The sequence below is a fragment of the Paroedura picta genome, chromosome 3 (assembly GCF_049243985.1).
Source record: "Paroedura picta isolate Pp20150507F chromosome 3, Ppicta_v3.0, whole genome shotgun sequence".
Classification (NCBI taxonomy): Eukaryota; Metazoa; Chordata; class Lepidosauria; order Squamata; family Gekkonidae; genus Paroedura; species Paroedura picta.
Window position 1 is genome coordinate 3,503,654 of NC_135371.1, and position 14,949 is coordinate 3,518,602.

At 52.8% G+C, this 14,949-nt stretch overlaps 1 protein-coding gene across 1 annotated transcript; it reads right to left on the reverse strand.

Annotated features, from left to right (window-relative positions):
- Positions 1–2,391: 2,391 nt before the first annotated feature.
- Positions 2,392–13,430, reverse strand: LOC143833894 (uncharacterized). Its single transcript, XM_077330163.1, is given in 7 exon segments — positions 2,392–4,925; positions 4,928–5,008; positions 5,011–7,116; positions 9,269–9,395; positions 9,585–9,652; positions 10,435–10,618; positions 11,883–13,430. Coding segments are annotated over 7 exon segments (3,174 nt in total). The 5' UTR covers positions 12,306–13,430; the 3' UTR covers positions 2,392–4,740.
- Positions 13,431–14,949: the final 1,519 nt, after the last annotated feature.

Consider the following 14,949-nt stretch of genomic DNA (forward strand, 5'->3'; position numbering starts at 1 on the left):
TAAGGCCAGCTGCAGACCGGCCTCCCGGGGCCGCGGGGAGCGGGGCCACCTTCAGTCCTCCTAGGCGGTGCCTTTGCTCCCAGGATCTCCCGGCCGGGCCTGGAGGTCTCCCGGAATGGCAGCTCGTCTCCGCCCGCCCCGGCCAGTCCCCCTGGAGGAAAACGGGCTCCTCCGGGAAGGTGGCCTCGGGGGCATTCCCGGCCTCCGTGCTCCTTCGCCCTCCAGCGCAGACCTCCCGGCATTTCCCGGCCAGGAGTTGGCGACCTTCCTTCGGACTGAGGGCAGCCGGCCAGGAGAGAGAAGCTTTGATCTCCCCCGGCAGAGGCGCGCGGAGAGGCCCCCAAAGGGCCCGCCTGCGAAGCCTTTCCCTCCCGCTGCCTCCCTGGCGCCCCACCTTCTCCCTCCCGCAACTCATGACCAAGCCCCCTCCCCACCCACGCCCAGAGACCCCCGAAGGGGTGCCGGGAAGGGCTGGGCCTCTCTGCAAGCCCCCAAGGCAGCGCCGCCCGCCCGGCTCAGCTCCGCCCCAGCGAGGGCGACTCTGCAGCACAGACCACCCGGGAGGGCCAAGCGGAGGAGGAGCCTTCGGACGACCCGCAGGGGACTCCTGGGGGGGGGGATACTCTGGTCCTCTTTCCAGGATTATTTATGTACCCTTTCAAAGGCAGCTATTTGGGGGGGGGGCTTCCCCCCGGCTGCCCTCTCCCAATGGCTGATTTGGGGTTCCCACCCAGAGCGAAGCCCCAACTCCGGCTGCAGGGAGTCTGAGCTTCTGGATACTGTGGGTAAAGGGAGGTCAGATTAATCTAATTGGATTAGGCCTTTTGGAGGATGGAAGCCATGTGGCTGACGGCCTATTCCAGGGGTAGTCAACCTGCGGTCCTCCAGATGTCCTTGGACTACAATTCCCATGTGTCCCTGCCAGCATTGCACCATGGACATCTGGAGGACCACAGGTTGACTACCCCTGCCAGCTGAAATGCTGACACAAGTGTTCAACGCAACACAGACGTTTTTAGATCACTTTACTTAGGTGTCTCAGTAGCAGACTCACCTGATTGCAGGAGTTCTTCTGAGGGACATAGCTCCTATTTCTCAGCACTCCAGCTAAAAGCTGCCTGGCTGGACAGAACGTGGCCCCAAAGTGTTCTCCGGTTACTGAAGTCGACCTCCTCGCTTTGGGTCTGGACATCCTGTTCTGCTGCTGCTCCTGGCCTTCTGGGATGCCATATTGTTGAGGGTCAGGCCTTTGTGGACTATGGACTCAAAATCCTCGTGCTTGTGAGTTTGGAGCATTAGAGATACCTGTGTTATATACTTTGACTAGCATCAAAGCCCATTATAAAAATGGGCTTTGAAAGGGGGCCGAGGGGTTAGGGGAAGCCCCCCCCCCCCCCCCCCGTGGCTTGCTCTCCACGGCAGTGTAGTTTGTGTAGTTACTTTCTGAGCTTTTCTGAACCTCCAACACTTGGCTTTTGAAGACCCTCAGCTGTAGAGTGGGTGTGGCACACGGGTTTAGAGCAGTGAACTCTCTTCTCGGGACTTGGGGTTCATTCCCCACAGCTTGACATTCAGACAACTGGGTGACCTTAGGCTAGTCACGGTTCTCTTAAGAGCTGTTCTTGCAGAACAGTTCTCTTGGAGCTCCCTCAGCACCCGCCCCCACCTCACATGGTGTCTGTTGTGGGAGAGGAAGGAAAAGGTGCATCTAAGCTGCTTTGAGGTCCCATCTGGTGGTGAAAAGCAGGGCATTCAAAAAGCAGCTCTTCTTCTACACGGATGTTTCTCCCTTCTATGGATTCTCCGAAGGACACGGAAATCTGGTCTGTGCCTCAAGCTCTTGCCACCAATGGATTATTTAGGAGGTTCCTCCCTTGTGGGGACTCCTCCGGGATTCCACATCTGTAATTACAGAGCTCATCTGCAATTTCTTCCTGTGAGATCGATTGGAGGGCTTGAAATGTGGCTGAAGTTCCTTCCGCCAGCCAAGAACTTTTACCATTTCTTCCTAGTTAGGGTTTATTTTCTAGGGAGATGCAAACATTCTGCAAGAGTTTCTAGAGGAGGAATGCTTTCTGGAGTCTGTTGTCTTTCAGAAAGAGTGAAATAAGAGGAAAACTCTCTTCATGCACTAAGCAGTTCCATAGTTTCTCCGTCTCTCTGTGTGTTCTTAGACGCTGCCAAAGAGTTCCATGCTGGCCCTTCTATCTATACCTGGGGTAATCAAACTGCGGCCCTCCAGATGTCTGGGAATTGTAGTCCATGGACATCTGGAGGGCCGCAGTTTGACTACCCCTGATCTCTACCATCTCTACGCTGGCCCTTCAAAAGGATCTCCCTCCTTCTGGGCACTTTAATGCTCTAAAATAATGCTCTTTCCACACAACGAGCTCTCAGAGTACCTTTATTGACATAACAATGATTTTAAAAAGGTAAAATGGTACAGCTAAACAGCGCAACCAAACGACATTCACAATCCCCAGCAACACGCAAATGTTACAAGGTGGCCATATCGCGATCTGCGGTCCACAGTGGGCTCACAGAGGTCCGCTCTTAGCCGGTACTGGGTTCAGATTTAAGCAATTCAACCTTTGTATTGTTAACAATACCTTGGCTACTTCTCGGACCATCTCCGGATCACTTTCACCCCGGATTTCATGCATGGTGTCCTTCTCGTCTACACGAGGACATTTCTGTTTTCTCCAGTATTTACCTAGTGATTTTTGCAACTGGAGAAATCTAGGGCACCCCATCAATAGGTGATATAAAGTGTCAGGTACACCACAGCCTCTTGTGGCCAGACTGGTAAGGCAGCAGACATGCAGTCTGAAAGCTCTTGGGGGTAAACGGTAATGACTGGGGAAGGCACTGGCAAGGCTACCCTGTATTGAGTCTGCCATGAAAACGCTGGAGGGCGTCACCCCAAGGGTCCCGGACATGACCCGGTGCTTGCACAGGGGATACCTTGACCTTTACACCACAGCCCATGAAGACACAACCAGTCCAATGCCCTGCAGTTCCCCTAGGATATTCTTATTTGCAGCCTCCAAAAAAAAGGGGTAGCCTAGGAGATTGAAGGAGTTTGGTGCTGCATGAAAGTGTGTTTTGACCCAATATCAAGAGGTGGGTGTCCATTTACTTCTTTAAAGTGACCAGCTTAACTTGCTTAACTCCAAAATTTATGGGTATTTCTGCCGTGAGTTTCCCATCTATTGTATATTTGACAAACGTTATTGCTATAGAGATTCTTGGTCTAGTGGTTAGGAGTGCGGACTTCTAATCTGGCATGCTGGGTTCGATTCTGCGCTCCCCCACATGCAGCCAGCTGGGTGACCTTGGGCTAGTCACAGCACTGATAAAGCTGTTCTGACCGAGCAGTAATATCAGGGCTCTCTCAGCCTCACCCACCCCACAGGGTGTCTGTTGTGGGGAGAGGAATGGGAAGGCGACTGTAAGCCGCTTTGAGCCTCCTTCGGGTAGGGAAAAGCGGCATATAAGAACCAACTCTTCTTCTTCTTCTTCTTCTTAATCAAAAAGAGTAAAATCTGGTCCATTTTAAATTTTCTCAGTAATATTGTCAAGCGTTGACCGGTCCCCGGTGATAAAAAGCTTGGGGCCCACTGATTTACGGGATGCTAGGGGGTTTTAAGAATTTCAGAATCTCATCTGGTTCTCCTTTGTGAGGGCGATCTGGCTGAGACCTCTGTCACCCCATTGATCGCAAGGGTAGATTCAGCTGATCTGGCTGGCTAGGTGGGTGTCTCCTACCTCCCTAACGCTCCATGTGCGTCCCTCCTGAAGCTGCTGCTCGGTGGAACAGGACGACCATCCCAGATAGAAGGAGCGTACCGTTCTTCGGTCAAGGGCATACGATAGCTGCGCTCCCCAGCTAGAACCTCCAAACAAGCTCAACGAGCTCCCAAAATGTTTCTTCCATGTTAGTCTCTACTCTGGTTCGGCCTCCCATGGAGTTCTGTGTTCAGTTTTGGGCACCGCAGTTGAAGAGGGATGTTGACAAACTGGAGGGGGTCCAGAGGAGGGCAACTAAGATGGTGAGGGGTTTGGAGACCAAGATGTAGGAGGAAAAACAGGGGGAGCTTGATCTGTTTAGCCTGGGGAGGAGACGACTGAGAGGGGATCTGATAACCATCTTCAAGTATTTAAAAGGCTGCCATGTGGAGGATGGAGCAGAGTTGTTCTCTCTTGCCCCAGAGGGACTTACCAGAACCAATGGGATGAAATTAATTCAAATTCAAAAGAAATTCCGTCTAAAAATCAGGAAGACGTTCCTGACATTCAGAGCGCTTTCTCAGTGGAACAGGCTTCCTCTGGAGATGGTGGGCTCTCCATCTTTGCAAATGTTTAAACACAGGCTGGAAACCCATGTGATGGAGTGGCTGATTTTGTGAAGATTCACGGGGGTAGCAGGATCTAGTGGATGAGCGATAGGGTTGTGATTGTCCTGCATAGTACCGAGGGTTGTACTAGATGTCCCAAGAGGTACCAACTCTATTTTTCTATGATTCTATAGTCCTTAAGCTCTGCTGAAGATGGCGATTGAAGCTGAATCTCTCCACACGCTGAGTATTCAAATGGCTTCGCCCCTGTGTAGGTTTTCAATGGAGTTGAAGACAATTTGATAGAATATATTTCCACACTCTGAGCATTCAAAAGGCTTCTTCACTGTGTAAGTTCTCTGAGACTGAAATTCTGAATAACCTTTTTCCAGGCACCAAATATTTAATAGGCTTTTCCCGTGTGGGTTTTCAGGTGGCACTTAAGATGGCGGCTGTGAATGAATCTCTTTCCACACTCTGAGCATTCAAAAGGCTTCTCCCCTGCGTGGCTTCTCAGATGGGACTGAAGACCATAGTTCTGACGGAATCTCTTTCCACAATCTGAGCATTCAAAAGGCTTCTCCCCTTGTGGGTTTTCAGGTGGCGTTGAAGATGGCTGTTGCTAGTGAATCTCTTTCCACACTCTGAGCATTCAAAAGGCTTCTCCCCTTGTGGGTTTTCAGGTGGCGTTGAAGATGGCTGTTGCTAGTGAATCTCTTTCCACACTCTGAGCATTCAAAAGGCTTCTCCTCTGTGTGGGTTTTCAGATGTTGTTGAAGACTGCTGCTCTGATGGAATCTCTTTCCACACTCTGAGCATTCAAAAGGCTTCTCCCCTGTGTGGGTTTTCCGATGTTGTTGAAGACTGCTGCTCTGATGGAATCTCTTTCCACACTCTGAGCATTCAAAAGGCTTCTCCCCTATGTGGGTTTTCACGTGGCGTTGAAGATTGCTGTTGCAAGTGAATCTCCTTCCACACTCTGAGCATTCAAAAGGCTTCTCCCCTGTATGGGTTTTCCGATGGTATTGAAGACCGCTGCTGTGATGGAATCTCCTTCCACACTCCGAGCATTCAAAAGGCTTCTCCCCTGTGTGGGTTTTCACGTGGCGTTGAAGATTGCTGTTGCAAGTGAATCTCCTTCCACACTCTGAGCATTCAAAAGGCTTCTCCCCTGTATGGGTTTTCCGATGGTATTGAAGACTGTTGGTGTGACGGAATCTCTTTCCACAGTCTGAGCATTCGAAAGGCTTCTCCCCGGTGTGGGTTTTCAGATGGTATTGAAGACTGTTGCTGTCACGGAATCTCTTTCCACAGTCTGAGCATTCGAAAGGCTTCTCCCCGGTGTGGGATTTCAGATGTTGTTGAAGATGGCTGTTGCTAGTGAATCTCTTTCCACACTCTGAGCATTTAAAAGGCTTCTCCCCTGTGTGGGTTCTCAGATGGTACAGAAGACCATGACTATAAAGGAATCTCTTTCCACACTCTGAGCATTCAAAAGCCTTCTCGCCTGTATGAGTTTTCAGATGTTGTTGAAGATTGCTGTTGCTAGTGAATCTCTTTCCACACTCTGAGCATTCAAAAGGCTTCTCCCCTGTGTGGGTTCTCAGATGTTGTTGAAGATGGCTGTTGCTAGTGAATCTCTTCCCACACTCTGAGCATTTAAAAGGCTTCTCCCCTGTGTGGGTTCTCAGATGGTACTGAAGACTGCTGCACCGACTTAATTTCTTTCCACACTCTGAGCATTCAAAAGGCTTCTCCCCTGTGTGGGTTCTCAGATGGTACTGAAGACTGCTGCACCGACTTAATTTCTTCCCACACTCTGAGCATTCAAAAGGCTTCTCCCCTGTATGGATTTTCAGATGTTGTTGAAGACTGCTGTTCTGATGGAATCTCCTTCCACACTCCGAGCATTCAAAAGGCTTCTCTGTGTGTGTTTTCAGGTGGCATTGAAGATTTATGTTGCTAGTGAATCTCTTTCCACACTCTGAGCATTCAAAAGGCTTCTCCCCTGTGTGGGTTTTCCGATGTTGTTGAAGACCGCTGCTCTGATGGAATCTCCTTCCACACTCCGAGCATTCAAAAGGCTTCTCCCCTGTGTGGGTTTTCACGTGGCGTTGAAGATTGCTGTTGCAAGTGAATCTCCTTCCACACTCTGAGCATTGAAAAGGCTTCTCCCCTGTATGGGTTTTCTGATGGTATTGAAGACTGTTGGTGTGACGGAATCTCCTTCCACACTCTGAGCATTCAAAAGGCTTCTCCCCTGTATGGGTTTTCCGATGGTATTGAAGACTGTTGGTGTGGCGGAATCTCTTTCCACAGTCTGAGCATTCGAAAGGCTTCTCCCCAGTGTGGGTTTTCAGATGGCATTTAAGACTGCCACTCTGAGTGAATCTCTTTCCACACTCTGAGCATTCAAAAGGCTTCTCCCCTGTGTGGGTTTTGCAATGGTATTGAAGAGCGCTGTTTTGACATAACCTGTTTCCACACTCTGAACTTTTAAAAGTTTTCTTCCCATTGTGTTTTATTTGGTGTACAAGAAGCTGGGATCTATTTCTGAAGTAGTTTATACTTTGAATCAGTTTATTTGAATTCATTATACTGTGCTTTGGAAAACGTACATTACATTTTCTTCTACTTTGCTTCTCACCCATGGGGACACCTGTCTTTGCCTTAGGCCTGTCTTGGATCCTGACGTTTTCTTTTAAGTCTTCAATGTTAATTCTTCCTGTCATTTGCTGATGGAGTTCCTCACCCTCTCCGTTCCCCTGATCCTCCACTGCTGGAATAAACAGAGAGATCCTGTTAGCACCCAAGGGGGCTGGCCAGGTCCAAAGGCATCTATGTGGCTGTATCAGGAAAGAACTGATGGCCCTTCGGCCTTATCCAGCTTGGCTGACCTTAACTACCCCTCCACCTTTCCCAAAACTGCTAGCATTTAAGACTCCCTCACTCCCTCAAGAGCCACACCTGAGGTCTTCCTCTGGAGTTTCTGAGCCTCGAGATCTGAAACGTTGCTCAGAAGGGAAGCAGAGATCCCCTATGGCTATTCCTCGCCCCTTCCCTTGACAAGACTGGGAAGAAAGCTCACTCTGAGCCCCTTCCTTTGGGCATTCCCTAGAGGAACTCTGCAGCCTTCCCTTGGGTGCAATGCCACTCTCCTTCCCCCCCACAGCCTCTCTGAAACATCTCGCCTCCTTTGCAGAAAGAGAGGGAGGGTGTGGGGGGGGGGGGGAAGAAGGAACGGCACAGGGCCTGAGCGAACTCCCTCTCTGCCTGCAACAAAATTCTGAAGATTTGTAAATCAGGGAAAGACTTCACCTTTGTCAGAATCATTCACTTCAAACTGCTCTGTTCCTATTTCCATAACCACAAAGAAGGGGCTATTTTTAGTTATCAGCATTTGTTTCTCTCTAATCTCCCAGGTGAGTCTTAAATGTAAGTAAAGAATATTGATTAAAGTCAGGATAATTATTTATCGGGTGGGTTCATAGGAACCAAGGCCAAGGACAGCTGGGAGCAGGTAGGTGTTTTAGTGGCCAATCACTTTGAGCCTCATCTAATGGCTTGTACCTGCTGCCTTCCCCTTTAAGGAGGGCTCCTGGCAGCTTACAATATTGCCTCTCAGAAGCTGCCCTGAGGGAGGCTGCAGTCAAGAAGGGCTGAATTCTGGTTTCTGCCTGTGCCGTTTCTCCCTGGAATCTCCCTGGAATCTCAGGGGAAAAGGAGGACTATAAATAAATCACATTAAATTGCCAATTACAATAGATAATGAAGTAAAAAAAAAGATAAAAATTCTTCTGGAAGGAAGGAACCAAGATCCAGATCAGAGCCCACAATCCCCATCAGGATAAGGGGAATGGATTGGAGAAGCAAACCTCCCTCGTTCCCCCGGGGGTTAACGTGACCATTGACCTGCTCTCCCTTGGAGGTGTCAGCATCTGAGACTTCCTCTAGAATCAGAATGTACTCATTGGTTGACAGTAAGTACCAGTCATGTCTCCAAAAGGGAGGGGGATTAGGAGGGTGCTGACAGCCCCTGGAAAATGCCATACAGGACCCCTTATTGGACCCCCTGAGCCTTCAGAGGTTAAAGGTTTAATCCGGGTACAGTCCAGAAGGAAGACATGATGACTTTACCTAGATGATACGCCTTGAAATTTCCCTGCTTCAACGTGAGGAATATTTTGATGTAGGGAAAATTAAGCTACAGCAGGAGTATTCCTCCTGCCATAATAATGTAATGCCTGGTTTTTCTGTTCCTGGCCTGCAGAAACTGTGCTGTTTAGTGATGACTTATATTTTCCATGAATGGAAGTCTACGTGGCTTGTGTGCATTCTCCCCATGAGCCTGCTGTAGTGGGGGCTGCTCAGGGGCTGGAGGACCCAGATAGTGTCCTTCTCAGGATCCCTTCCCAGTCACAGGCAGGAGGACCTTGGTGACCCCCAAGACGGTGGAAGGGTGCGTGGTAAACGCTGGCAACAGAGTAGTAAGGATCTGGTCCCTTCCACAGTCTTCTTCCGGGTTCCCTCTCTCTTCCCTCCGGCCAGAGCACCTTCTCTAGCTGGGCGGATGGCTCCGACCCTGGCCTCAGTTGCCCCTGGGCAAGAGCAGACCCAGGAAGCTGCCTTCGGCTGGATCCAATCCCTGGTCCCTTGGAGTCAGTCTCGCCTCCTCAGTCCACCATCAGATCTCGAGGATCTCCGGCAGGGGCCTTTCCCTTCAACACCTACCTGACCCTTTTAACTGGATATCCTGGGGATTGAACCTGCGGCCTTCTGCATGCCAGGAACAGGCACTGCCAGGGAGCAGGAGCCCCTCCACAAGTAACTAAGACCAGCTGTGAAGTGGTGTATTTCTCTTAAATATATTGATTCATATCTCACCACAATGGCAGCAATTTGCCCCTTTGACTCCTAGGAAAGGTCCTTACCCAGAAAGGCCACGCTCTCGTAGTTCTCCAGCATGACTTCCCTGTGCAGAGCTCTCTGGCCCGGATCCAGCAGGGCCCATTCTGCCTCGGAGAAGGAGACGTATACGTCCTCAAAGGAGAAGGGAGGCTGAAAGGAAAAGCAGATTTCCCTGCACACCAGGCAGAGATGGCACAAGGGGAGGGAAGGCAGAGGATGCCTGGCTTGGCATGGGCAAAGGGAATGGCATTCAGAGGATCTCTTCCCCAGACCTCTTGGACAGATGCAGGCGTAGCGAAAGGAGGCTGGGCCCAGCCTATCCCAGCTCGTCCCTCCTACCTGGCCTGGATGGGATGCAGCCCTTTCCTCATTTTGAAACAGACGACAGCTCAGCGGAACCTCTCTGCCTGTTTGTGAGACAAAGGAAGTAGAAGGGGGTTGGCTTGTTTGTTCCGCTTCCAACGTATTTCAGATCAGTGTCTGTTTTGGGGGGAAGGAAAGTGGGTGCTGGAATTGATGTCGCATGAAATGTCACCATCACATTAGTCCCAGACGTGCCTGGAGCACATTCTGAAGACTCGAGGAGAACCTGAAGATGTCAGAGTCATGTACCGACAAGCTTTTGCCCTGTGTTTTTATCTACCTTTGTTCTTTATACATTTTTGTGTAATTGAATATATGAGTTAAGGTCGTTTGCAGCAATAGCCTGCATAGAGTACACAGAGAGTTCAGGTGGACTGCAAAAGCCATAAATCTTTTGACTGGGAACATGTTATTTCCTTGACCCTGAGGCTCTGGCTGGGCCTGACCATCTTTCATTTTGGGGGATTAACACTGGAAGAATAGAATCTGGAGTAATTTGCCCCCAGACTGAGGCTCAGGGGGACTGAGTGGTCTGTGATATGATACAAAAGCAGGCCCACAATTTGTCAGTCTTAGCAACAATTCAGAGGTCCCTTGTTTATTATACTTTCAACAAAGAGATTTTCTTCACCAAGTCTTTTATTGGGAGCTATTGACTGGACTCTCATAATGAGTTTTAAGAGTGTCTAAAGGCTTGGGAATTTCACAACGGCGTTTTCATCCAGAGACAACATTAACAGGCCACCAGATCTGTGGGAAGCCCCTCCCAAAGCCCCTCCCCCAAGCTCCTGTGCCCCAATCACATCCAGGCACGAGGAGTCCTTACCACAGGAGAGGGCATCTTCAGCACACTCCACGGTCTGTGCCCTCTGCCCTTGCTCCAAGCGAGCTCCTTCCTCCTCAGGGAATGTACCTTCTGCCTTCACAGCCTGCACTCTCTGCCCTTCCTCAGAAGGAGCTCCTTCCGCCTCAGAGATTGTCCCTTCTATCTTCAGGGATAGACCCAACGTCTGAAAAGGCAGAAGGGAGAGGAGTAAGAGATGGAATGGAAGAGACCAAGGAATGGGTCCTGCCCCACACCCAGACTCCATTAGCTGACCTGGTGAGATGTCTAAGGGGGAAGAAATTCGCTTGTAGAAGAGGCTGCTGAAGGAGACTGCTTAAGGCAGTTCTATCTGCTGATGGACAGCCAGCCGGATACAGCCCCAGCTGAGCCCCAGCTGAGTTGGCCAAGTCTCCAATTGATACGTGCAATGGAGCCGTTGTAATGTACATGGCCCTTGTAATGTCAACGGGGAAAGGATATCCCACCTGGAACTAGCTAGAATCTCTTTTGTCTAGTTCCAGCCCTGCCTCCTTACCGAAATCGGTCTATTTGTTCAGCGTAATTTCTGTCCAGCCGCATCTCACTTGCCGTATTGATCCTTATAGTGTTCTTCCCAAACCCTTCCTGGCTAGATGATGATGATGATGATGATGATGCTAGCTGTTCAGTCGTGTCCGACTCTCAGCAACGAGATAACACGGGCCATTAAATAGATTTAGGCAGAGAATCTATGGCCCATTCCTCGGATTCCCAGCCATAGATAAGTTTTCATCTCTCCCGGATATGCTCAGCCTTCTTCCCACCTGAGGAGGATCCCAGCCTTCCTCCTTTCCAGGATCCCAGAACACCCCCCCACGCCTTACTTCCGAGGAGACCGTCTCAGGCTTCAGCTGCAGGGCTTTCCCCAGGGGTTGCCTCTCCTGCTAGAAGCAAGCCTTGCCTCTTCCACCCCCGTGTGGCTCAGCCTCTCCAGCAAAGGGCTCTGCGAATCCAACCAGTGAAAAAGGCCTCCTGTCCTCTCTGGGAGGTCCTTCAGCGAGGCTGGCATCAGCCACGCCTTGTGCAGCTCAATGGGTCTCCTCTGGAGTAGCTCTGGGAAAGGAGCCTGAAGCTGAGTCCGGCCTCCCAAGGCCTCCATCTCGCAGGAGGACTCCAAAAGGCACTTGGGGGAGGGGGCTGGGCACGGCAGGATGAGGCTCCTCTTTAAATGGGCTTTCTGTGGCCCCCTGGAGAGAAAACGAAGCAGAACCTCCAAGGCTACCACAAAAAAACACAATTCAAGTGATTCCTCTGTCTGTAATGATGGGATTAGTAACATAGTTGTAAAGTAGGCTGTTAAATATCCGTTTTGGATGATGAACGCTTGGACAAATGTCTGGCAGGGGATCTTTAGGACAAGGCCAGATCTCCTTGCTTGAATTAAACCTACCTGGAGAACAGCCACTCACCTGGTCCACCTGCCTCCTCTCCTCCGCCTGGCTCAGGAGGAAGCCTTCGGCCAGGGCCACCGCCTGGGAGCTGCTCTCCGGCCTGCATCCTCTCACCCAGCCCTGCATCTCCTGGGGCAGGAGGGCCAGGAACTGCTCCAGGATCACCCGGTCCAGGATCTGCTGCTTGGTGAGCCTCTCCGGCTCCAGCCAGCGGTTGCAGAGTCCGTGGAGCCGGCTGCAAGCCTCTCGGGGCCCCTCGGCCTCCTGGTAGCGGAAGTGCCGGAAGCATCGGCTGTGCACATCTGAGGCCACAGTGGCTGGATGCAGCATCTCTGGCCCAGCCCTTTCCCAGAATTCCACACCACTCCCAGCTAGGACAGGAGAAGGGCCTTGGCTTGCAGTCTGGTCACTCCCAGTTCTTCCTGGGTCCTCTTCTGCCATCTCCTTCCCTTCTCTTGGGCCACCTGGGACTGTGAAGAGACCCCTTTGTTCCCCAGGCTATGAGGAGAGGCTTCTCATGGGGGGGGGGGGGCAGAGAGACAAAGGGCTCTGGGGCAAGAATAAAAAATACACCAGTCAACATCACAATGTTTCAACTGCCCTGGTGGATCAGGACTAAAACACTCCTTATGGGTTGTAAATCAATCTAACATCATTTTGCCATATCTCCAACTGATTTCGAGGATGCCTCTTTGGATTTTAGGTAATATTTCACATCTTTTTTTTTCTGATTTTTTAAAGGATTTTGACTGGTTGGTTCCATCCATCAGGGGGCTAATTCTGAAGGTAAAGCGGAGCCCCCCAAGGAAAAGAGGACCGGGAGACCCCTTAAGCACTCCGGACACCTCTTCCCCTGCACTGAAGGGTCCACCAAGAGCTCTGTCCGAGCGCCCAGCGGAGGGAGGGGGGGGGGCAGGCAGGGGCCTCTGTGCAGAAGGAGCCCCTGAGATCCGGGGAGGGAGGCTGGCAGGCCTTGGTTGAGCTTTGGCTCAGCCATCTGGAGGCCCAGGGACGCTTCCTAGTGTGTAGCTGAGAGGGAATCCCTCTGCCTCCCGCCTGAGCCAGGATGTTAAAGGGAAGAAGGACAGCCAATAAGCACAAGACCCCGGAAGGCTGCAGGGCTTCCTCCTTCCAAGGGGAGCCAATCCTGGCAAAGAGCATCTCGGAGGGAAGGCCCCCCAACGCCCAGAAGGCAGCTCTGTGCTGTGCTGCCTCCCCTTTGGCCGCCCCTGAACCCAGGCCTGCTCTGCAGGGCCCTCGTGCGGCTCCCCATTGGATTGCGGACTGGGTGTGGGTGTGGGTGTCCCTCCCTCGCCTGCCCCCCAACCAGGAGGGGGCAGGAGGGGGAACTGGGCCTCGGGGTGGGGCTGCCTCTGCCCAGCGAGCTGAGGGTTCAGGAAGAGCTGTGTTTAGCTGCCCCGTTTTTCAGGGCCTGAACGAGCCGCGAGGCGTCCTTCTCCAACCACGGGGCGGGGGGAGTGGGGGCGCTCGTGGTCTCCCCTGCACTCTCCCCCCAACACCAACCCTGCGAGGCAGGCCAGGCGAAGACAGGGGTCTCCCCCCCCCCCCCCCGTCCCCAGGGCCTCCGCGCCCCCCGCCCGCAGCTACGGACTTGCCTGGAAGCCCCGCCCGGTCCGGACTCCTCGGCGCCTCTGGTGGACCGGAGCTCCTCCTCATCCGGTTTGGCCGCAGGAAATGACGTCTTCCCACCCCCGCCCAGCGGAAGAGCCACTCTTGCAAGATCCTCCCTCCCCTTAACCCTCTCAAGGCCGGACCCACCTGCAGGGCCGGAGGCTGCGGCTCAATGGGGCTCCTCGGGAGCCATTAAGGCCAGCTGCAGACCGGCCTCCCGGGGCCGCGGGGAGCGGGGCCACCTTCAGTCCTCCTAGGCGGTGCCTTTGCTCCCAGGATCTCCCGGCCGGGCCTGGAGGTCTCCCGGAATGGCAGCTCGTCTCCGCCCGCCCCGGCCAGTCCCCCTGGAGGAAAACGGGCTCCTCCGGGAAGGTGGCCTCGGGGGCATTCCCGGCCTCCGTGCTCCTTCGCCCTCCAGCGCAGACCTCCCGGCATTTCCCGGCCAGGAGTTGGCGACCTTCCTTCGGACTGAGGGCAGCCGGCCAGGAGCGAGAAGCTTTGATCTCCCCCGGCAGAGGCGCGCGGAGAGGCCCCCAAAGGGCCCGCCTGCGAAGCCTTTCCCTCCCGCTGCCTCCCTGGCGCCCCACCTTCTCCCTCCCGCAACTCATGACCAAGCCCCCTCCCCACCCACGCCCAGAGACCCCCGAAGGGGTGCCGGGAAGGGCTGGGCCTCTCTGCAAGCCCCAAAGGCAGCGCCGCCCGCCCGGCTCAGCTCCGCCCCAGCGAGGGCGACTCTGCAGCACAGACCACCCGGGAGGGCCAAGCGGAGGAGGAGCCTTCGGACGATCCGCAGGGGACTCCTGGGGGGGGGGATACTCTGGTCCTCTTTCCAGGATTATTTAAGAACCCTTTCAAAGGCAGCTATTTGGGGGGGGCTATCCCCGAAAGGCCCGGCTGCCCTCTGCCAATGGCTGATTTGGGGTTCCCACCCAGAGCGAAGCCCCAACTCCGGCTGCAGGGAGTCTGAGCTTCTGGATACTGTGGGTCAAGGGAGGTCAGATTATTCTTATTGGATTAGGCCTTTTGGAGGATGGAAGCCATGTGGCAGACGGCCTATTCCAGGGGTAGTCAACCTGCGGTCCTCCAGATGTCCTTGGACTACAATTCCCATGTGTCCCTGCCAGCATTGTGCCATGGACATCTGGAGGACTACAGGTTGAGTACCCCTGCCAGCTCAAGTGCTGACACATGTGTTCAACGCAACACAGACGTTTTTAGATAACTTTACTTAGGTGTCTCAGTAGCAGACTCACCTGATTGCAGGAGTTCCTCCGAGGGACATAGCTCCTATTTCTCAGCACTCCAGCTAAAAGCTGCCTGGCTGGACAGAACGTGGCCCCAAAGCGTTCTCCGGTTACTGAAGTCGACCTCCTTGCTTTGGGTCTGGCCATCCTGTTCTGCTGCTGCTCCTGGCCTTCTGGGATGCCATATTGTTGAGGGTCAGGCCTTTGTG